This window comes from Schistocerca nitens, chromosome 5 (assembly GCF_023898315.1).
Source record: "Schistocerca nitens isolate TAMUIC-IGC-003100 chromosome 5, iqSchNite1.1, whole genome shotgun sequence".
Taxonomy (NCBI): domain Eukaryota; kingdom Metazoa; phylum Arthropoda; class Insecta; order Orthoptera; family Acrididae; genus Schistocerca; species Schistocerca nitens.
Window position 1 is genome coordinate 848,558,912 of NC_064618.1, and position 24,780 is coordinate 848,583,691.

General features: G+C 40.5%; 1 protein-coding gene across 1 annotated transcript in view; it reads right to left on the reverse strand.

The window, feature by feature from the left end:
- LOC126259316 (titin homolog) overlaps positions 1-24,780 on the reverse strand; it is a 951,541-nt gene that overhangs the window by 204,309 nt on the left and 722,452 nt on the right. The window contains exons 23-25 of the mRNA XM_049955994.1: positions 14,734-14,864; positions 14,475-14,651; positions 12,868-13,140 (exon numbers count right to left, since the gene is read on the reverse strand). Coding sequence (XP_049811951.1) covers positions 12,868-13,140; positions 14,475-14,651; positions 14,734-14,864 — 581 coding nt within the window. The remainder of the gene's footprint in view (positions 1-12,867; positions 13,141-14,474; positions 14,652-14,733; positions 14,865-24,780) is intronic.

Consider the following 24,780-nt stretch of genomic DNA (forward strand, 5'->3'; position numbering starts at 1 on the left):
TACAAATACTTTCAGAAACGACTTCCTGACGCTTAAAGCTATACTCGATGTTAGCAAATTTATCTTCTTCAGAAACGCTTTCCTTGCCATTGCCAGTCTACATTTTATATCCTCTCTACTTCGACCATCATGAGTTATTTTGCTCCTCAAATAGAGAACTCCTTTACTACTTTACTACCGTTACAAATCAATAACTCTTGACTGCCTTTTATCTTTATGATCACTGTGCTGGATAATTGCTGAAGACGTAGCTATAATCACTGGAAATCACATGTTGACATATATTTTATTTACTGACCTACACCATGTTTCATGTCTTTTTATGTAAATGTGTCAGAACAGCATATTCTCCAGACTTACACAGAAAATGAATGTTGCATGACAACACTTGCTCCTTACCCTATATAAACATGTATAATTTGTATATAATAGAGGGAAACATTCCACATGGGAAAAATATATCTAAAAACAAAGATGATGTGACTTACCAAACGAAAGCGCTGGCAGGTCGATAGACACACAAACAAACACAAACATTTCCCTCTATTATATTAATATCATTATATGTTTGTGTTTGTTTGTGTGTCTATTGACCTGCCAGCGCTTTCATTTGGTAAGTCACATCATCTTTGTTTTTAGATGTATAATTTGTATAGTATATTGAGCTCTACAAACAATGGAAAATCCAGGATGGAATAACAACAATATTATGAAAAGCATAGTTGCTACTCACCATATACCAGAAATGCTGAGTCGCAGATGGGCACAACAAAAAGACTGTCAAACAAAGCTTTTGGCCAAACAGGCTTTCATCAGAATTAAAAAACACACACACAAATGCAACTCACACACACATGACCACAGTCTCTGGCCAGATTGCGAGTAGTAGTGCATAACAGGGGAAGTAAACTAGGTGGTGGAGTAAGGAAGAGGCTGGGGCAGGGACGGGGAGGGATAGCAGGGTAGGGGTGGGGGACAGTAAAGTGCTGCTTGTGGAAGCACACAGAGATGAGGTGGGGAGAGGGTAGGGCAGCTACGTGCAGTCAGGGTTAGGCATGGGAGACAGGATGAAGCCACTTTTCACACTAATGGGAAAGTGAACAGGCATAATTGTCAAATCTGGGATACAAAGCATCCACACGAATGCACTGAAGTTGAGCATGATTCCCCAAAGGTAAGAGTTTTTTGTGCCTTGTCATGTCAAAAACTATACAGGCCATTCTTCTTCGCCAAGACCACTGTCACTGGATATTCCTACTTGGACATGTTGCAGCAATGGCTTATGCCTCAAATGCAATCGGTTTCTCCGTTCATCTTTCAGCACGACGAGGCTCCACCCCATTTTCATCGTGAAGTTCGTGGATACCTGAACACGGAGCTGCCACGCCGATGGATCAGCCATGCTACAGAAGGGGACAGCTCTTTCTTGAAATGGCCTCCCCAATCACCAGATCACACTTCATGTCACTTTTTCTGTGGGGACACATTAAAGATCTGGTGCATGTGCTGTCTCTACCACGTGATGTAGCAGAGCTTCAGGAGAAAATACGGGAAACAACTGCCACAGTCAACGATGCCATTCTGGGACGGCTACAGCGAGAATTCGATAACCGTAATGACATCTGCTGGGTCACTAATGGTTTGCATATCAAATGTTTGTAAAAAAAACTTTCAGAGCTTCTCTTCAAAATGCAATATGTATGACATCTGTACTATGTTTAGTTCTTGTGCAATAAATAATTCAAAGTATCCCTGGACTTTATGTACACCCTCTATAATGAACAACAGTATCAAGTATTTTTTATTTCTTGAAGTGAAGTAAAAGCCATATAAGGAGGATTTTCATGATTATGACAAGCGGTGTTCTCGGAGTCCGCTACCTGCAACTACAATGGAAATGGAAGATAGTCCGATAGCCAAGAAAAATTCAAATAAGCACAAAACATTTCTAATAACACAATTGTATTACATCCTATGAAAATGTGTCTTCATATGCATATTCAATAATATTTAGTAATAATTAAATAATTTGTTTATAACAACACAATCAGTAGTGATGAGCAGGACACCTTGGTGGTAATGGAACAGGAACTGTGGAGAGTCAGTGGAGGTAACAGGCTGAAGGTGCTGATTTTGCCTGAGGCTTTCCTTCCATCCCGTAACCCAGAACTGTTTTCCTTTCCTTCATCTACATCTCCATGACTACTCTGCAATTCACATTTAAGTGCTTGGCAGAGGGTTCATCGAACCACAATCATACTATCTCTCTACCATTCCACTCACGAACAGCGCGCGGGAAAAACGAACACCTAAACCTTTCTGTTCGAGCTCTGATTTCTCTTATTTTATTTTGATGATCATTCCTACCTATGTAGGTTGGGCTCAACAAAATACTACCTCCTTCATACTATTTTCTAACACATTACTACACTCAGTGTCTGTCCTTCTTTCTCTTCCTTCATTTTTCATTTGTGGCCTTCCAAATCACTGCATGCTCTACCCACAAGCCACACTGTATTAACCATCTCGGCTGCAAACCACAGATGGTTACAGGGCTGCGCTGATTGTGGGTGCATCATCTAATGTCCCACGTTGCTCCTTGCTTATCCACTCACAGTCTACGTTATTTACGTATTTTTACACATTTTTATCCTCCACCATGAATACTACCTCCTTCCATCTGCATCAATACAAAAACGTTTCCTTATCCCTAGGCATAACGCAGTCCGACATACTGTTTCTGCGTTATTGCCTGGCTCATGTAATACCCCAAATGGCCTTATCACCAAATTACCCATCTCTGACTGCAACCCTTCCTTTTACAATGACCTCCGTCTGTTCAGATTTCGAAAGTCCTTAATCCTCACAAACATAATCCTGCAAAACAATGTCAATGAGGCCCAAACCTTGCAATACCTCCTCTTCATTTGTAAAATTCTTCTGTTATGCACACTACCACAGTAGTACAAGTTTATATGCCAACCAGCTCCGCAGATGACGAAGAGATTGAAGAAATGTACGATGAGATAAAAGAAATTATTCAGATAATGAAGGGAGATGAAAATTTAATAGTCATGGGTGACTGGAATACGATAGTAGGAAACGGAAGAGAAGGAAAAGTAGTAGGTGAATATGGAATGGGGGTAAGGAATGAAAGAGGAAGCCACCTACCTGGTAGAGTTTTGTACAGAGCATAACTTAATCGTAGCTAACACTTGGTTCAAGAATCATGAAAGGAGGTCGTATACATGGAAGACGCCTGGAGACACTGGAAGGTTTCAGATAGATTATATATTGATAAGATAGAGATTTAGGAACCAGGTTTTAAATTGTAAGACATTTCCAGGGGCAGATGTGAACTCTGACCACAGCCTATTGGTTATGAACTGTAGATTAAAAATGAAGAAACTGCAAAAATGTGGAAATTTAAGGAGATGGGACCTGGATAAACTGACAGAACCAGAGGTTGTAGAGAGTTTCAGAGAGAGCATTAGGGAACGATTCACAAGAACGAGGGAAAGAAATACAGTAGAAGAAGAATGAGTAGCTTTGAGAGACGAAATAGTCAAGGCAGCAGAGGATCAAGTAGGTAAAAAGACGAGGGCTCGTAGAAATCCTTGGGTAACAGAAGAAATACTGAATTTAACTGATGAAAGGAGAAAATATAAAAATGCAGTAAATGAAACAGGCAAAAAGGAATACAAACATCTCAAAAATGAGATCGACAGCAAGTGCAAAATGGCTAAGCAGGGATGGCTAGAGGACAAATGTAAGGATGTAGAGGCATATATCATGAGGGGTAAGATAGATACTGCCTACAGGAAAATTAAACAGACCTTTGGAGAAAAGAGAATATCAAGAGCTCAGATGGAAACCCAGTTCTAAACAAAGAAGGGAAAGCAGAAAGGTTGAAGGAGTATGTAGAGCGTCTATACAAGGGTGATGTACTTGAGGACAATATTATGGAAACTGAAAAGCATGTAGATGAAGATTAAATTGGGGATATGATACTGCGTGAAGAGTTTGACAGAGCACTAAAAGACCTAAGTTGAAACAAGGCCCCGGGAGTCGACAACATTCCATTAGAACTATTGATAGCCTTGGGAGAGTCATCCCTGACAAAACTCTACCATCTGGTGAGCAAGAAGTATCATATAGGCGATATACCCTCAGGCTTCAGAAGAATATAATAATTCCAATCTCAAAGAAAGCAGGTGTTGACAGATGTGAAAATTACCGAACTATCATTTTAATAAGTCACTGCTGCAAAATACTAGCACGAATTCTTTACAGACGAATGGAAAAACTGGTAGAAGCCGATCTCGGGGCAGATCAGTTTGGATTCTGTAGAAATGTTGGAACACCTGAGGCAATACTGACCCTATGACTTATCTTAGAAGATAGATTAATGAAAGGTAAACCTATGTTTCTAGCATTTGTAAGACTTAGAGAAAGCTTTTGACAATGTTGATTGGAATACTCTCTTTAAAATTCTGAAGGTGGCAGGGGTCAAATACAAGGAGCGAAAAGCTATTTACAATTTGTACAGACACCAGATGGCAGTTATAAGAGTCGAGGGGCGTGAAAGGGAAGCAGTGGTTGGGAAGGGAGTGAGACAGGGTTGTAGCCTATCCCCGATGTTATTCAATCTGTATATTGAGCAAGCAGTAAAGGAAACAAAAGAAAAATTCGGAGTAGGTATTAAAATCCATGGAGAAGAAATAAAAACTTTGAGGTTCGCTGATGACATTGTAATTCTGTCAGAGACAGTAAAGGACTTGGAAGAGCAGTTGAAGGGAATGGACAGTGTCTTGAAAAGAGGATATATGATGAACATCAACAAAAGCAAAATGAGGATAATGGAATGTATTAGAATTAAGTCGGGTGATGCTGAGGGAAGTAGATTAGGAAAAGAGATGCTTAAAGTAGTAAAGGAGTTTTGCTATTTGGGGAGCAAAATAACTGATGATGGTCGAAGTAGAGAGGATATAAAATGTAGACTGGCAATGGCAAGGAAAGCATTTCTGAAGAAGATAAATTTGTTAACATCGAGTATAGATTTAAGTGTCAGGAAGTCGTTTCTGAAAGTTATTGTATGGATTGTAGCCATGTATGGAAGTGAAACATGGACGATAAATAGTTTGGACAAGAAGAGAATAGAAGCTTTCAAAATGTGGTGCTACAGAAGAATGCTGAAGATGAGATGGGTAGATCAGATAACTAATGAGGAGGTATTGAATAGAATTGGGGAGAAGAGGAGTTTGTAGCCCAACTTGACTCAAAGAAGGGATCGGTTGGTAGGACATGTTCTGAGGCATCAAGTGATCCAAAATTTAGTATTGGAGGGCAGTGTGGAGGGTAAAAATCGTAGAGGGAGACCAAGAGATGAATACACTAAACAGATTCAGAAGGATGTAGGTTGCAGTAGGTACTGGGAGATGAAGAAGCTTGCACAGGACAGAGTAGCATGGAGAGCTGCATCAAACCAGTCTGTTTGACTGAAGATCACAACAACAACATTCAATTCCTGGATCCCACATCACACACTGAAACTCTTGCCTCCATGAACTAGAGCAGCAAGCACAAAGTCACCTCAAAAAAATAAATGGCATCTGGGGTGTTGTGCAGAAAGGGTATGGCTCTGAGTCGCAGTGTGTCATTCATGTAAGTCACATTGGTCACAGTGCCCTGAACAGCCATCAACTGTGATTTGTGAGTGTACCCAACAGCACTCTACAACATAAGGCCTTGAGTATGCACTGTATTATGTGTGGGTGTGCAGTCATTGTAATGCTGTTCCCCCTGTCTGTGGCAAACCAAAAGGCAGCCATGATTTTAAAACAAACACAACCTGGAATCATCTGAAAACACTATCTGATGACTTTCCTGTCCCCAGCGATGTCATTCCCTTCACCATTGCCATCTAGCATGTTTCTGCACGTTTGTCAAAGGTAGGCAGAGAAGTTCATGATGTGCACATAGCCCATGCCATCTTAAATGGCAGTGGACTGTCACCACTGATAGTGTATGATGTGTTACATTGTCCCACTGTTGTGTCAGAGCTGAGGCAGATGCAGATTTGTCCTGCAATGCCATTCTGATAAGGTGTCGATCTTCTCGGAGGTGGTCTCAATGGTGCGACATGACCCATCTCGTCGTGTTTTATGGCCTTCCATAAACCATTCTACACACACCTGTTGCACAGCTGAAACACTTCATTGTACATGAGGAGAAATTTCTTGGAAGGATGCTTCACATTCTCTCATGTCAATTAAGTGACCTCTTTCAAGCTCACTGATCTGACAGTTCAATTCACATACATCTGCAAGGCATCCTGCACATCTGCTCATGTCATTCTGAGTAATTACCTTTGGTTTATGATGACAAAAAGAGCCGCAGGCACATTTCACCAGTAGGTGGTGTTGCATGTGTTATCAATGTTGACCTTCAACCCATGGGCCAATATGGATCAAATGCTAATCATTTCTACAGAACATACTAAAGTACATGTCTTATGAACATGAACATCCTATCTCTAGTCGATCAAGCTTTCCAGTTTTGTACATGAGTGTAAAAGATGACAACCATTTCCTCCACCAGCTCTCCACAGCACCTGTTCCTGTATCACGTGGAGCCCTGTTCATCACTATTGATGCCATCTCCCTTTATACTGACATTCCTAATTCCCATGGCCTTGCTGCTATTGAACATCAACTTTCTCAATGCCGAATGGATTCCAGTCCTACAACCTCCTTCCTAATCACAATGACCAACTATGAGGGTTGTACCAAAAGTAAGGTTCCCAATGAGCTACAGCCTCAAGGGAAAGTGCTAGGATAAATTGAACAACAGTGCCGTGTGCAGTGGTTAACACACTATCCAGCCCGCCCTTCTGTGATTCGCTACGTCACTCAGTGTTGGCTTGGCAGCCGTCAGAGAGTGCGAGGTTTGAGCAGTACTCCGATTTCTCCTCACAAGGGAGTTACCTCCCATGGAGATTCATAGGCAGCTGACTGAGCTTTATGGTGAAGAGTGCATGTACGTTCAGCACATCTGCAAATGGTGCAGGGCTTTTTCTGAGGGTCGCACAGAAGTTCACAATGAAGAATGGAGCGGAAGACTGCCGGTTTCAGATGCGATTGTCCAGAAGATCAACAGTGAGCTGCTCGAAGATCAGAGGGTCACTGTCCATGAACTTGTCGAACGCATTCCTGAAGCTTCCCCCAGCACAATTGAAAGAACTTCAACAGAAACATTGGGTTATCGCAAGGCAACAAGGAGAAGCTGTTAGACTCTATCGTCACGAGAGATGAAATGTGGGTGTTTCATTACAAACAAAACAACAATCTCGTCAGTGGCATCACTCCGGTTCAACACCACCAAAGAAATTCAAAAAAATTGAATCAGCAGAAAAAGTTATGGTGACCATGTTTTGGGATCGGAAGAAAGTACTCCTCATTGATTTCATGCAACCTGAGACAACAATAAACTCAGACAGATATTGTGAAACAATGACCAAACTCCAGTAAGCAATCCAAAATTGCCGGAGAGGATGACTGACCGAGGGAGTAGTGCTTCTTCACGACAACGCTCGACCCCACGTTACTCATCAAACACAGGAGCTTTTGAACAAAGTTTGGTGGACTGTTACGCCCCATCACCTGTACAGCCCGGACTTGGCCACCAACGGTTATCACCTCTTCCCCAAGCTAAAGGAACACTTAGGTGGCAAATGCTTCCAGAGCACTGATGAAGTCCAATCAGAAGTCACACGCTTCCTCAATGGGTTGGTGGAAGACTTCTTCGTCTTAGAAATACAAAAGTTGGAGCACTGTCTTCAAAAGTATGTTGAAAAAAATAGACTATGCTGAAAAATAAACAAAAAGTGTAAGCTTTTCAATGATGTATAAATTAATAACTATAAACAATGTCTTCTATTTGTAAAAAATACAACCCTCGTATATCCTCACCCCTCACCCACAATTACTTCTCCTTTGAAGGCATCATCTACAAACAAATCCGGGGTACACCTATGGGCACCCACATGGCAACATCGTACACCAACCAATTCATGGACCATCTAGACAAATATCTTCTAACCACTAGGAATCCCCAACCCCTCACTTAGTTCAGATTCAGTCATAACATCTTTGTGATCTGGATTGAGGGTGAGGACACGCTATCACGCTATCCACATTCCTCCAGAACCTCAACACCTTCTCCCCTATTCATTTCACCTTGTCCTCCTCAACCTAACAAGTCATCTTCCCTGATGTTGACCTCCGCCTCACAGATGGCAACATCAGTACCTCTGTCCACATCACACCTACCAACCACCAGCATTACCTTCACCTTGATAGCTGCCACCCATTCCATACCAAAAAGTCTCTTCTATACAGCCTAGCCACCCATGGCCATCGCTTCTGTAGTGATGAGCAGCCCCTCTTGAAATATACCAATGGTCTCACTGACACCCACGCCATAATTACCCCTCCCCCCCCCAACCTTGTACATAGACAGATCTCCCGAGTCTTATCTCTCCAGTCACTCAACATCTCATGAAGTCCAATCGTCGAGCCACAGAGGAGCATCCCCTCGTGACTCAGTACCACCCAAGACTGGAGCAACTGAATCACGTTCTCCACCAGGCTTTCAACTACCTCTAGTCATGCCTTGAAATGAGGAATGTCCCACCCACTATCCCTCCCACCCCTCCAACAATAGTATTCTGCTGCCCACTGAACCTACACAATATCCCTGTCCATCCCTAAACAACCCCTGCCCCCAAACCCTTTCCTCATGGCTCATATCCCTGTAATAGACCTCTCCCACACATCCCTGTAATAGATCTGTCCCACACATCCTCCCGCCACCACCTACTTCAGTCTGGTCACAACCATCACCTCTTCTGTCAAAGGCAGGTCTACCTGTGAAACCAGTCATGGGATCTACAAGATTAGCTGCAACCACTGTGCTGCATTCTACATGGGGATGTCAACCAACAAGCTGTCCTTCCACATGAAAATAAACTGTGGCCAAGAAACAACTGGACCATCCTGTTGCTGAGCACACTGCCCAGCACAATGTTCTTCATTTCAATGACTGCTTTACAGCCTGTGCCATCTGGATCCTTCCCACAAACACCTCAACCTATGGTAACATACTGTCCCCAAACCCTCCACCCAACAGTTTCCACCTCCACTGTCCTGTCATTCCTCCCCATTCTCATCTCTCACCCTGTTTATTTGCAGTCCTCTGCCAATGCATCTGCCTGTCTTCCCCCACTCCTCTCCTTTTCTGCTCTTTTTTCCCCACCTCCCTTCCCCACAACCTGCTGACTCTGCACCTTTTGGCAGTCTAGCCCCTGCACACTCCACCAGACAGCATTTGTCTCTCTCCCCACCCGTACACTACTATCCCTTCCCCTTCCCCACCCCCTGCAGATTGCTGCTTGCATCCCTCATGATGCATTCCAGCAAGAGGTGCTGGAGTTGGCAGTTACGTGTGTGTGTGTGTGTGTGTGTGTGTGTGTGTGTGTGTGTGTATCTCTTTTACTGATGAAGGCTGTGGCTCAAAGCTATATGAGAGTGTCTTTTAATTGTGCCTGTCTGCAACTTGACGTGTCTTCTCTACAGTAGGTAGCAATCTGTCTTTTCCTGCATTGTTAATATTCCTACCCAAAGTTTCCATTCAAAAATTATGTAATTTAGACTGCAGGATCACAAGTTAAAAAACTTTGCAGTGAGTTTAGCTGCTGGACATGAAAGTTGATGCTGTGCAGCTAAAGCCTAAGACAATATTAAGCTAATGCTTCAAATCAAGCTGTGCATTTGTCCAGCTATGTGTTTGTGTATGTGTGCATGTATTTGTGTGTACATTCGTGTGTGTGAGTGGACATGCACTTGTTCGAACAGTACCATCACACTTGTACGTCACAGTTTGTTTTTCTTATCCGGATACTCATTTGGTGACACAAGGTTATATATAGCACACACCAGCGACATATCTCTCAGGTTGTAGTAATTGTGTGTGCCGATGGTGCACATCACATCTATCATGAACTCTGTGACTTGTATGGCCAATACATGTTTGCCAACAATAATAAGGGATTTTGTAAACACCAGACAGCTTGGGTCCTACATCATCTTTAACCATGACAAGGAGAGCTCTAATCTTTGCTGTTGTACAAAATCTATATTGCAAAACGGCTACCTAGGAACCCGGGGCATGGTACCCTGCTTCATTTGCAGGTTGCCTATGTAATGGAGCTTCCACGAGCAGCAAACTTTGATTTTCAATATTTTGCGTAATTATGACTGAATTTAAAAATTTTAAATGCTGTCATAATCTACTCATTAAAAGGTACAATCTCCATAAAACATGTAATACAGCTAGAAACTGTGTGTTTGATGGTGCAAAAATGGCCAGACTATATTCAGCCACTATCTAGAATAACAATAAAACTGTAAAACCGCCATTTCTGTCTGTTTGACCATGCTAATCTCCAAACTATTACACGAATTTTCATAGGGCTTTCACAGGTAACACGAGTGTAGCTTGGGGCAACATGTCGACTTTCCTTCATGAAAATCAGATCATGGGAAAAAAGATACCATAAATTAAAATTTTATCTGGTTTGAAGAATATAACACGTCGTAGGGAAACAAATTTTCTCTTTGTAAAACCTCTTTACTCTTTGACATTGTAGCTCTATCATATTTGTAAAAATGCTTCTATTGATTGATATATTCTTTGTAATACAATTCAATATAATGGATTTGCTTATACAATCCTCAATTTGCTTATAGCTTTCATGCTAATATTATTAACTGTGAGAATAACTCTTTTATATTTTCATGGATAAACTACTGCACCGATTTTGATTAGACAATAAAGTGTAAATTAGGGGACACAACATCTTTTTTCACATCAGTGAACATAAACTACATTAAAAAAGTTGTTAAATTTGTTGCGTAATGTCCACATTGCGTGATGTGTAGTAACTTCAGTAGCACAATGCCTAGTTGTATGTTCCTGCCCATGCCTCTCCATATGCACTGCTCAGCAGCACATCAATGCCACATCATGCACTGAGGCAGTGGAGGGGTGGGAGCTTTGCTTACCAGAACAGGTAGATGTGTGAGAACAGCTGACATTACACTCACTCACCATCACTGTCCGAACAAAACTACAGATACGCAAGTGCAGCCACAGGTAACAGCTAGTTTGAGAATAAGTGCACTTCCAACAAACATTACACATAATTTCAAACCTTTTGAAACTTTAAAACAAAATTAAACAATGGAAACTTCAGCTGGAATATCAACAGTATAAGGAAATCATAGATTGCTGCTCACTATAAAGATAACATGGTGAGTTACAGAGGAACAGTTGGTAGAGCACTTGCCCGCGAGAGGCAAAGGCCCCGAGTTTGAGTCTCGGTCCGGCACACAGTTTTAATCTGCCAGGAAGTTTCATATCAGCGCACACTCCGCTGTAGAGTGAAAATTTCATTCTAGAAACATTCCCCAGACTGTGGCTATGTCTCCACATTATCCTTTCTTCCAGGAGTGCTAGTTCTGCAAGGTTCGCAGGGGAGCTTCTGTGAAGTTTGGAAGGTAGGAGACGAGGTAATGGCGGAATTAAAGCTTTGAGGACAGGGCGTGAGTTGTGCTTGGGTAGCTCAGTTGGTAGAGCACTTCCCCGCGAAAGGCAAAGGCCCCGAGTTCGAGTCTCAGTCCAGCACACAGTTTTAGTCTGCCAGGAAGTTTCATATCAGCACACACTCCGCTGTAGAGTGAAAATTTCATTATAAAAACATTTTCTGTATGGTAGGGGGAAGGGGTGTCATGCAATTAATATATGGTAAATGATAGTAAAAAAAACTTAAAAAAAGCACATATTCTTGTATTGAAAATGTCGATTCATTGCATTTTCTATATGTGGATCTACCACAAGCACCTAAGTCCCTACATTATGTTGAAGTACTATTGCTACAACAAGATACTCGTGAATTTTGTACAGATAGACTGTATTTCACAAACTAACGTGATTCAGAAAGTGTAGAATTTGTTTCTTTTGATCTTTTTTTCTTTTATTCAGATTATCAATTTTGGTCAGTGGTAAGTGGTACAATGGTGACTGCCAATCAAAATCAGTAATCTGAAGACACATTTTTGCGTTCATAAAAAACAAACTACAAACTTTTTTATTAAAATGGCAAGTAGTTCTTAGTACTTGGTTCTAAATACATACATATGTGGTAAAATTTATGTGGTAGATTATGTGTCTCTCTTGATACAGAAGTACTAATTTCAGTGACATGAATTTAAATCTACAATTTTGTAGTAGATGGCAGTAGTTTATTATGATGTAGGGTATCTTGCAGAGAAATGCATTACATGGGTAAGATGTTCATTAGGAAACCGTAATTGGTTAAAGAATAACAGTGGGCTTAAGGAACATTCTGTAAATTGTGTGACTGAAGAGAAGTGCTGATAAGATTTTGCATAAGCAGGACCTCACTTAACAATACAAAGCAAATAAAGAAATTCTCAGTTTATTCTCCACCTCTTTTTCAACTGCCTACAGCTTTTTCCTGCGCCTATTAAAACTTGCAATAGTTTCTTTAGTCCAAAAACTCAGTTTTATTCAGCAACTGTATGTTATTAAATGTTGTGGATATTACTGCTAACAGTGCTTAAATAATATGCAACTTAAGAAAAGTAACTTTGAAAGCTGTGTAACATTTATTCTCTTAGACAATTTCTCATTTATTTCTTAGACAATCTCCACTATATCTCATAAAATTCTTTATCTCATAAAATTCTGCTTCTTATGTAGAATATTCAAAAAAAATTTACTCACCTCAATAGTTTTTTCGAAATAAACAAATGCCTGTGATGTGGCTTTAGCACTGACAAGAGATTCTCCATATTGTCCCTTTATAGCATCCAACTGTCTGCTGAGATCATTTAAGGTTGCATTAATTTGATGTAAATCACTATCAAACTGACAAAGTTGACGATGTTGCTCAATCTGCAGTTTTCGATCTGTCCATGCAGATTCCCATGCTATCCGTTTTATTTCCAATAGCCTTGTTAGACTGTCAATATCATGCTTAGCAGCTGCATCTGGTTCCTGTAAAAATGTGTAATAATTAGCACATATGTTTTCCCGAGACTGAGCAAGAGAAATCTATGATAAGAAACTGTAGCACTGAGGAAAACTTAAAAAATATATATATTAAGGTAAACAATTAGCTATCCAAACACAATTCTAAAGGTTTTGCGCAGACTAGGAATTACATCATAGTATTACAAATAAAATAAAACAGATAAATTAGAATCTTAATTAATATATAGTTCTTAGCCTATTTTTTTATATACCATACGTACAAGTTTATTTGCAAGTCAGCAGTTCAGTCATTTTGAAACTTTTCAGATTTAGAAACAGATCAAAAAACGGTCTTGTATTTTATTAATATCTATTAATCTTTCTTCTAATTACTTAAAACCTTTGTTTGTTTGTCATTATTTGAAATACCACACCTCTACCTCATTAGGAACAAATGACAAAATTTTATATAGCAATGTTCCACCTTGTTGAATATATTTATAGACAATATAAATATTTAATGAAAGGAAACATGCATTTGGTGAAAGTGCATATTAATGAAGTATTTAATATTTGAACACAAACACTGAGTCAAATTTTGAATATTTTCAATAGAAATGATGAACTGCAAAAGCAGCACAACCCCTTTTTGAGATTGACAATTGTTATACAACACTATATCTTTTAACAAAGATTTGCTACAAGTTTTATGGTTTGTCAGTTACAAATTATCACAAATGCCTAACATAAAGAACAAAATCTGTTATAAATTTTGAAAAGTTAAATGTCATGCATAAGCACATGCACAGAAGGTTATTAAAATAATGGAAATAACCATGTTCCAGAACACATCACTTCTGCAAGCAGTTGGCAATGATCATTCTGAAAGCCTTTTGAAATGTGTTGCAGTAGAACAATGCAGAAGTTTTGATGAGCAGACTGGATAAGCGGGGAAGAAGTACTGAACCAAATTTGGGAGAAAATAAATTTGTGGCACAACTTGACTAAAAAAGGAATCCATTGATAGGATTCATCCTGAGGTACAAAAGAACAGACAGTGAGGTAACAGCACAGGAAAGTTTATGTGTGATGGAGGGATGTGGGAGGGGAGGGGCAAGGTTTGACAACAGTAAGCAGGTTCAAATGAGTTTTCAAGCTTGAAAATGGCATAAGTAGCTAAAATGCAAAAGTGAGATAAAAGCAGTAGCAGCTAAAAGTGAATAAGCTGTCATTTAAAAAATAAAATTTTAGGTTAAAGTAACATTTCAGAATGATACCAAATACTAAAGATAGGATTACAAGATCAATGAAAGTAAATTACATGTTTATAGATGTTATGTTCAAGGATTTTTACCCACCTGTTGCTTGATTCTGATGACTATTTGTTCCTTTTCATTCTGTGTGAATTTAAAAAGTTCAAGGACAGCTTGCCGAGATGCCTCATGTTCTTTCAACAATAGCTCGATGTCAGACACAGAACTTGGCAGGCGTGTGTGTCTATATTGTGATTCCAGGTTCTCTATTGTCTTCTCCAGCTGTGACAATATACAGAAAAAGTTAGCATTTTGTATAGCTAGAAACACAAATAAACACTGCAACTTTCTCAAACGTGATTACCTCTGCCAGATTCTTGAAGAATGCGATAAGCATTTGTAGTAATATCTGATAATCTGTAGCAATAACCTGGAGTTTCCCATGTAGATCTATGAGCTTAGCAGTCATTTCTTCTTTCTGGCCCTGTGACTCTCCTGCAACAGTTTATATAACTAACAAAATGTATGCCTCAATTGGATTACAGCATATAACATTAAACAAAACTCATGAAAGAAAAATACTTTTTTTCTTCTCAAAACTGAAGAAGTAAAAAAGTGAGGGGGGGAGGGGGGACAGAGTTATTCTAGAAAGTTGGGGCACAGCTGAATAGAAAACACGGTAGCATATCTTGTAAAAATAGTAAAATACAAGAGAGAATTTGTGCTCCAAATAGTAAGAGTTTGATGTAAGAAAGGGTGAATTACAATTTTGTCACGTGGTAAGAACTGACTAGCATCAACACTGTTGAATCATCAATTAGTATACAAAGCCTTTGCCAGAGGCAAACAGTACACCGGCATGACAGATTGGGTTTAATTAAGAAAATTGTACTATGTGTAATAACATGTCTCTGGGACCATGTCATGTATAATATATTCCACAACTGTCAGAAAATAACAAGATGAGGATTCACACAATGAACATGATTATTGGCATGATGTCACCAAGTTTGTTAATGTCTAGGGACACCATATATGAACCACATATTTATTCTTACAATTACTTTTACATATTTGCAGCTGTGAGCCTTATTGCACTGTTAAAAAAATAGTAACTCCAGGTTCGAATATCAACATTATTAGGAAAAGCATAGGTTGCTACTCACTGTACAAATGACCCACTGAGATGCAAACACGCACAATGGAAAGACTGTTACTAGCTTCCACTCACAAAGCCTTCTTCAGCAAAGAAAACACATACACATACATACAAGTAAGCTCATGTCAGGCACACATGACCTCTGCCACCAGCAGTGACAGTCGCATTCCGGTCAGAGCTGCCATTGGTAGCCATTATATGTGTGTGTGTGTGTGTGTGTGTGTGTGTGTGTGTGTGTGTGTGTTTTGACTGAAGAAGGCTTTGGTCGAAAGCTACAATGAGTAACAGCCTTTTTGTTGTGCCTGTCTGCAATGCAATGCGTCATGTTTACACTGAGTAGCTATCTATCCTTTTCCTAATATTATTGCATTGTTATAAGTGTGTAAACTTCTGCAGCCTGTGTCAATCTCATTAAAACCATCCTGGGGCGTATACTGCTGTGTTATCTTGTAACATACTCAAAATATTAAAATGTACTGATGTTTCAGCTGAGTTACAGTGGCTTTCCTCAGGGCAAAAACTGATTAGATGGGGTGTGGCAGTATCACTATGCCACCAATGCCACATTTATTAGGTTTTACTGGCCCTAAAATAACAATGGTCGGTATACAGATGGAGAGTTGCACTTCTTGCTGGAAACTGGCTGTCCTCTATGAATCAGGGAAATTAAGACTTCTCTGGACAATAGTGCTATTACCACTTACCAATTAATACAATTGCAAAATTTTTGTTCTTTGCTCTTTTTTAGCCACAAACCTAATCTACATCTACATAATTACATGGAAAATGGAGGACAGTGAAGAGTATAACACTTCGACAATCAGAAATGGCTGAATTCCATGCAAACTGATAATTTCTCATTAATGATCACCCATTAACAAACAGAAAGTGGTCTTATGCTGCATAAAAATCAAAGTTCATTCAAATGTTACAGTGCAGAAGTTTGGTAGTTCCCTGGTGAGCTGCCCCTCTGCAGCATATCACATAACTTTCAGGGCCAATGAGGCTGATATTCTCAAATGTTTCCACATCTGCAGTAGTTATATGTGTTCATTCAGAATAAAACTGTATCACTCCAGAAAATGAATAGTGTAATTTTACAAATATTATCTCATTTCTTACAGAAGCGTTTTTACCCATAGTAGTAAAGAATAGTGTTTACACAGACAGTATGTCACATACTTCATATACCCATCACATTAACTGATGTCTCACTTCAGTGTAGTATCACACGCAAGAAGAAACAGTTTATGTAATGCATCACAGTTTGGGTTTCAGAAGTGTTGCTGAACTGAGAGTGCCATTGATACAAATAGTATAAGCTGTAACAATAAAATGTTGTTGTTGTGGTCTTCAGTCCTGAGACTGGTTTGATGCAGCTCTCCATGCTACTCTGTGCTGTGCAAGCTTCTTCATCTCCCAGTACCTACTGCAGCCTACATCCTTCTGAATCTGTTTAGTGTATTCATCTCTTGGTCTCCCTCTACGATTTTTACCCTCCACACTGCCCTCCAATACTAAATTTTGGATCGCTTGACGCCTCAGAACATGTCCTACCAACCGATCCCTTCTTTGAGTCAAGTTGTGCTACAAACACCTCTTCTCCCCAATTCTATTCAATACTTCATCATTAGTTATGTGATCTACCCATCTAATCTTAAGCATTCTTCTGTAGCAGCACATTTCGAAAGCTTCTATTCTATTCTTGTCCAAACTATTTATCGTCCATGTTTCACTTCCATACATGGCTACACTCCATACAAATACTTTCAGGAACAACTTCCTAACACTTAAATCTATACTCGATGTTAACAAATTTCTCTTCTTCAGTAACGCTTTCCTTGCCATTGCCAATGTACATTTTATATCTTCTCTACTTTTCCTTTACTACTTTAAGTGTCTCATTTCCTAATCTAATTCCCTCAGCATCACCCGACTTAATTCGACTACATTCCAGTATCCTCGTTTTGCTTTTGTTGATGTTCATCTTATATACTCCTTTCAAGACACTGTCCATTCCGTTCAACTGCTCTTCCAAGTCCTTTGCTGTCTCTGACAGAATTACAAGTCATCGGCGAACCTCAACGTTTTTATTTCTTCTCCATGGATTTTAATACCTACTCCGAATTTTTCTTTTGTTTCCTTTACTGCTTGCTCAATATAGATTGCATAACATCGGGGAGAGGCTACAACCCTGTCTCACTTCCGTCCCAGCCACTGCCAATTTGTATTTTTTTTTTTTTTATCTACTGAGAATATATGGCTGTGTAGATCATTACATTCTTTTTTTAAAAGCTTAAATTTTGTGGATTTAATCATGTTACAAATAACTGTTTTGAATCATGAGCACAGGAAGTGGTGATGCATAATCTAAATGATGCAGGAAAGGGAGAAAATCTTAGTGATTTGGGAGATGTCAGGAATGTAGACTCACAGTGCTGAATGTTGAGCCTATTTCTATTCCTTGTATGAGTGAATCATCTTCCACGTAACATACATCACAGTTGATTTTTCCACATTACAATAGTGTTTTAATTAATATGATTAGAGATAATATTTTAAGAAATTGTTAACGTCCCTCAGAGAATTAATGTGGTTTCTTGCCAAACAGTTTACAAAAAAGCAGTATAACCATTTCTGTACAACAAATGCAATAACACCAACAATTACTGTAGAACATGAATGGGAAACAAAATATAGTGTATAATGATCCAAATATACTGTCCAGTCACATTAAGGTGACCACTTGTCAAAAGCCTGAATTGCCACCTTTTGTAGTGTGGACCACTGTGAGACAATGCAGGAAGAGAGTCGGTGAGGTTCTAGAACATACTGACAGGGACTCCTTGAGGCTCCATGGTGCGAACAGCCTGATCGAAATGCTCCCACAAAATCTAAATTAGATTTAAATTCAGAGAGTTTGATGGCCGGGGCGTTACGATATACTAATCCCGTTGCACATACACTGCGAGCTGTGTGGCACATTGCATTGTCCTGTGCTGAGGAAAAACAAACTGCAAGTATGGGTGGACATGGTCCCCAGGGATAGGGGCACACTTGTGTCCATTGACTGTGCCTTCCAGAATATCATGAAAACATTTCCCAAGCCACAACTCTCCATTGTCTAGCCTGGATCCTTCTAACAAATGTGGCAGGGAGTTTAAAGACATTTCACACCTTGCATGCCAACAGCCATGTGTCCAATGCACCATAATACATGATTATCTGCAATGGCAACCTGTGTCCACTCAATGGATGTCCAGTTGTGGTGTTGTCACACAAATTCCAGCCTTCATCACTGATGAACGGCAGTCATTACAAGTGCATGAATCTGGCACTTGCTGCGAAGATCCATATGCGGCAACTATTGATGAACAGTAGTTGAGGAGACTCTGTTGGTAGCCCTTTGCCTCACCTGGATGGTCAGTCGCTCAATAGTTGCATGTCTATTCACATGTACGTATCTTTACAGACATCATTCACCCCTGACATCTACAGCCCATGAAGCATCCCAGTTGCCTTGATGCCGGTTTTGGATAATGCCATTTGGCCATGCCAAGTATACTTTAACCACAGAGGCACACAAACAGTTTACAAACTTAGCCATTTCGGAAATGCTTACAGGCTTGTCCTGAAAGTCACTGATCCTGAGTTACTGGGCATCAGATAAATCGCTCCATTTCTACATTATGACAACTGCAGGGCCATTCCATGCCAAATCACCCAATAATTCTAGGATTTGTAACCCTCCATCTCATATTTTTATGAAACTTTGTATGTTATCCTTTACCTATAACATAAGTACTTCTGGAAATTCTTTTTGGTCACAGATAATTTTTCTATATATTAACATTTCGATATGGTGATGTTCTGACAATTTCGCTCTGCGAGAATGTCCATGCAAAGCAGTACTTATCTAAAAAAATACTCATAACTCAAGATGTATATGAAGCTTTTGATTCTGAGGGCTTTCAAAAACCTTTAAGTAATAATAACTGTGATTTCCACATATAGTTCTTTCTTGATCATCTGCAAAATTTGTGTTGGGCCGTAACATTACCAAATCTGTTTGTTTTAACTCAGCTCTGAAAATTTTTGAAGAGCTTTGAGGTGTAAGTCACCAAATGACATGGTGTAGTAAGTAATTTTCCAACACTCCATGAATTCATATCTTATGTTGTAAGTAATTGAGCACTACATTAGTTAAAACATACCACATTACAAACAGAATGATAAATGGCTGCATCACAAAGAAAATATGACCCCTCTCACAGAAAGACAAAGAGCAACTGAGACCAAACAGACTGATTGTTGCATGTCAGTGATGTTCAACAATACATGCTCATGACTACTGCAGTGGCTTCATTCACACACAGATTTCAAGTAAGCTACTGCAAACATACAGATAAAAGTGATACTATACTCTTTCAAACATCATTTAATTAATAAAATAAAATAAATTTTTCACATGTAAGATTAATTTGTCTGCCTAAAATAATTGATATTTAAATATCAAACAATGCGAACTCCAGGTAGGAATATCTACAATGTAGGGAAAGACAGATTGCTACTTAGCACATAGAAGACACATCAAGTTGCAGACAGGCACAATTAAAAGACACTCACTTATAGCTTTTGTCTACAGCCTATAGCCTTCGTCAATAAAATACACACACACACACACACACACACACACACACAAAAGCGAGCACACCTCGCAGACACACGACAGCCAACTCTAGCATCTCAGGCCAGAACACATCACATGAGATGCAAGCAGCAATCTGGAGGTGGCGGGGAAGGGGAAGGGACAGTAGTGTATGGGTAAGGAGGGAGAAAAATGCTGTCTGGTTGAGTGTGCAGGGACAAGACTACCAATGGTGACAGTGTCAGGAGATAGTGGGGAAGAGAGGTGGGGCAAAAAGGAGCAAAAAAGGAGAGGAGTGGGGAAAGACGGGCAGATGCATTGGCAGAGGCCCACAAATAAACAGGGTGGAAGATGATAATGGGGATGAGCTGATAGGGAAGAAGGAGTGGATCTTGTTGGGGTGGAGGGTGTAGGGACACTATGTTACTGTAGATGGAGGCCAGAATAATTACAGGAGCGGTTCCACATGGTTCACATATTTTGCTTTTTTTTCACATATTTGTGTGTATTTTCGTGTATCTGTGCATATTTTTGCATATCTATGCATGTTTCTGAGTGTCTTTTGTGTATTTTTATGCATCTTTACATGTCTTTTCGCTTATACATCTGCTCTCACAACCATCAAAACCCATATTGCCCATTTCTGCATCATTCCCATTTTCTTTACACCATTCCTGCCAAAACGGATCCTTGCTCCATCTTTCATCAGTTCAGAAAAGTATTCCTTTCCTTGTCTAAAACCTAGTCACACATCTCGTTTCTCAAATGCTGCCAAACCATGGCATCCCCCCCACCCCAAACAGCCTAACTAAAGATTCCTTTCTCTGGATCCTACCCCTCCTTTCACTATTACCACTACCCTTTCAGATTCTGCCAATCCCTGGCTCTCATAAATGTGGTACTGTAAAAACACATCTCCATGGCACACTCATCCCAGAACCACCTATGCTCCCTCCACAAGACGCTACTACTCTGTATACTCCACATAACATCTCTGAAATTAAGTCCCTTGCTCTCCAGTACTTGGAGGAGCAATCCAGACACCATCTCCATAAGTTATCCAACCTGCTGATATCCTACTGCCACCTCAGAGCACCAATATCCAAGCCCTAGCGTACTCACAATGTTCCTCCTCATCCACCCCTCATAACAGCTAAATCCTGCCTAGCTGACCTTTTGAGCTTGCCACATCCCCCAAAACTCCCTGCCTGCCCTCCACTAAATCCAAATCCAGTGCCAAAACATACCTGTTTCACTGTTGTTAACCTTTCCACCGATACCGTCAGCTTCACAGAAGTTTCTGTCCTATACAAAGGCCTCAACTTTAGCCCTACACCAAATTTAACAATGCTGGACTTGTCTAAGACCTACTCTCCTTCTCCTGACACCTGCAATGGAAGCACTTCTTTCCTGCCAATCTCTCCAACCAAGACAACTCTAATTCCAACAATGAACCCTGCCTCGACCAGTTCATACCACCATCCAACCATAATCCTCCCAAATCCCACCTAACCACCTGCTGCTCACCTTCCAGGAATTCCTTACCTCCAGCTTAGCCTCACCATCCTTCACCAGATCCCTCCCTCAGAACACCAACATTTCACTAGAAGAAAGAAAATCCATACACAACATGAAAACAAATCCTGACCTAATCATCCTACCTGCAGATAAAGGTTCCACCTCAGTTGTTATGAATCGCCAATTATCTGTCTCCTCCACCTACAAACTCTGCCAGACTGGAAGTCCAATACAAACTCCAGTCCCTGTTTAAAGCCTTAGGCCCTTCCCAGAACATCTCCCCTGAATCCATTTCCCTCCTCACCTTTATGAAACCCCACATACCCACCTTCTACATGCTCCCCAAAATCCACAAACCCAACAATTCTAGATACCACATTGTGGCTGGTTATTGTGCCCACACTGAAAGAATTTCTGCACTCATTGACCAACACTTCAAATCAATTGCCCCTAATCTAGCCTCTCACATCAAAGACACAAACCATTTTGACTTTCCACCATCCCCACCCCTTTACATCCTGGATCCCTACTTATCACTGTTAACACCATCTTCCTATACACCAACATTCCTCATGCCCATGCTCTTACCACTACTGACACTATCTTTCCCAACATCCTTCAGACTCCAAACTCACTACCTCATCCACATATACATTACTAACTTTATCCTAACCCACAACTACTTCTCATTTGAAGGGAAGGTACATAAACAAATCCGCAACACAGCCATGGGCACCCTCATGGCACCTCCCATGAAAACCTTTTCATGGGGTATCTTGAAGAGACTTTCCTAGCCTCCCAAAACATCAAACCCCTAGTCTCATTCAGGTTCACTGATGATATCTTCATGATCTGGACTCAGGGCCAAGATACCCTATCTTCATTCCTTCACAACCTCAATAACTTCTCTCCCATCCACTTCATGTGGTCCTCCTCAAACTAACGTGCCACCTTCCTAGATGTTGACGACCTCCTCTCTGATGGCTCCATCTGCATATCAGCACATTAAACCCAGCAACAACCAACAGTACCTGCATTTTGACAGTTGTCATCCCTTTCACATCAAAAATCCCTTCCATACAGCCTGGCCACCTGGGGATGGTGTATCTGCAGTGACAAAAACTCCTTTGCTCAGTATGCTGAGGGTCTCACCGAGGCCTTCACACACAGACACTGTCCCCCAGACCTAGTCCGCAAACAGATCTCACATGCCATTTCCCCTCACACCCCCAATCCTCCCACCATTCCCAAGAACTAGCCACAAAGGAGTGTCCCCTTCATCACACAATACTACCCAGGACTGGAACAAATGAACCACATCATCGCCAGGGTTTTGATTACCTATCATAATTCCCTGAAATGAGTGACGTCCTACTCAAGATCCTTCCCACTCCTCCTAAAGTGGTGTTCCATCACCCACTCAACCCCACAACATTCTAGTCCATCCGTATGCCACTCCCAAACCCAATCCCTTGCCACAGGTATCATATCCCTGTGAAAGACACATGTGTAAGACCTGCCCAATCCACCCACCCAGCACTTCCTATTCCTGTCCAGTCACAGGTTTATCCTATCTGACCAGAGGCTGGGGCCAGCTGTGAAAGCAGCCATGGCATTTACCAGCTCAGCAGCAGTCATTGCACAGCTTTTTATCCTGGTATGACTACCAACCAGCTGTTCAATAGGAAGAACGGCCACTGCCAAACTGTGGCCAAGAATAAAGTAGACAGCCTTATGGCACGGAATACAGCTAACCATAACACACTTGATTCCAATGGCTGCTTCACTACCCGAGCCATCTGGATGCTTCCCTCCACCACCAGCTTTTCTCAAATGTGCAGATCAGAGTTATCCTTACAACACATTTTCTGCTGCCATAATTATCCCAGCCTCAATCTACAATAACATACTGTCCCTACACCCTCCACCCAACAGTTTCCACTCCGTCTGTCCTATCATCTCCTCCCCATTCTCAACCCACACCCTATTTATTTGCAGCCCTCTGCCAATGCATCCACCTGTCTTCCCCCACTCCTCTCCTTTTTTTCCCAACCTCTGTGCCCCACAACCTCCTACCACTGCGCCTGTTGGCACTCTAGACTCTGCACACTCCACCAGACAGCATTTGCCTCTCTCCCCACTCGTACATTAGTATACCTTCCCCTTCCCCTTCCCCTGCCCCTACCCCTTCCCCTTCCCCTTCCCCAGCCCCTCCAGATTGTTGCTTGCATCCCATGTGATGTATTCTGGCCTAAGATGCTGGAGTTGGCGGTCATGTGTGTGTGAGGTGTGCTTGCTTGTGTGTGTGTGTGTGTGTGTGTGTGTGTGTGTGTGTGTGTGTGTGTTTTATTGACGAAGGCTATAGACAAAAGCTATATGCGAGTGTCTTTTAATTGTGTCTGTCTGCAACTTGATGTGTCTTCTTCACCGTAAGTAACAATCTGTCTTTTCCTACATTGTTGATATTCCTACCTGGAGTTTCCATTGTTTGATATTTCAATATCAATTATTTTAAGCAGATAAATTAATCTTATGTGTGACAAATTTATTTTATTTTATTAATTCAGTGATTTTTGAAAGAATATAATATATCGTTTTTATGTATGCAGCTAAACATCTGTATTCTGTGTGTGTGTGCAGTAGCTTGCTTGAAACCTGTGTATAAATGAAACCATTGCAATAGTCACAGACATGTATTGTTAAATATCACTGACATGCAAAATCAGTCCATTTGGTCACAGTTGCTCTTTTTCTTTCTGTGAGACATGTCATATTTGTTTATGGCATTGTCATTTATCATGCTATTTGTAAGGTAGTATATTTTTAACTGATGTAGTGCTGAGTTACTTACAATGGAAGATATGAATTTGTGCCACATCAGAAAATTGTTTAAAACACCACGTCCTTTGGTGACCTACACCTCAGTAAAAACACTTCAAAAATTTTCAGAGCTGAGTTAAAACCAACAAAATTTGGTAGTGTTACGATCCAATATAAACTTTCCAGATAATAACAAAGAACTATATGTGGAAATCACAGTTACCATTACTTAAAGGTTTTTGAAATCCCTCAAAATATGTGTTGAG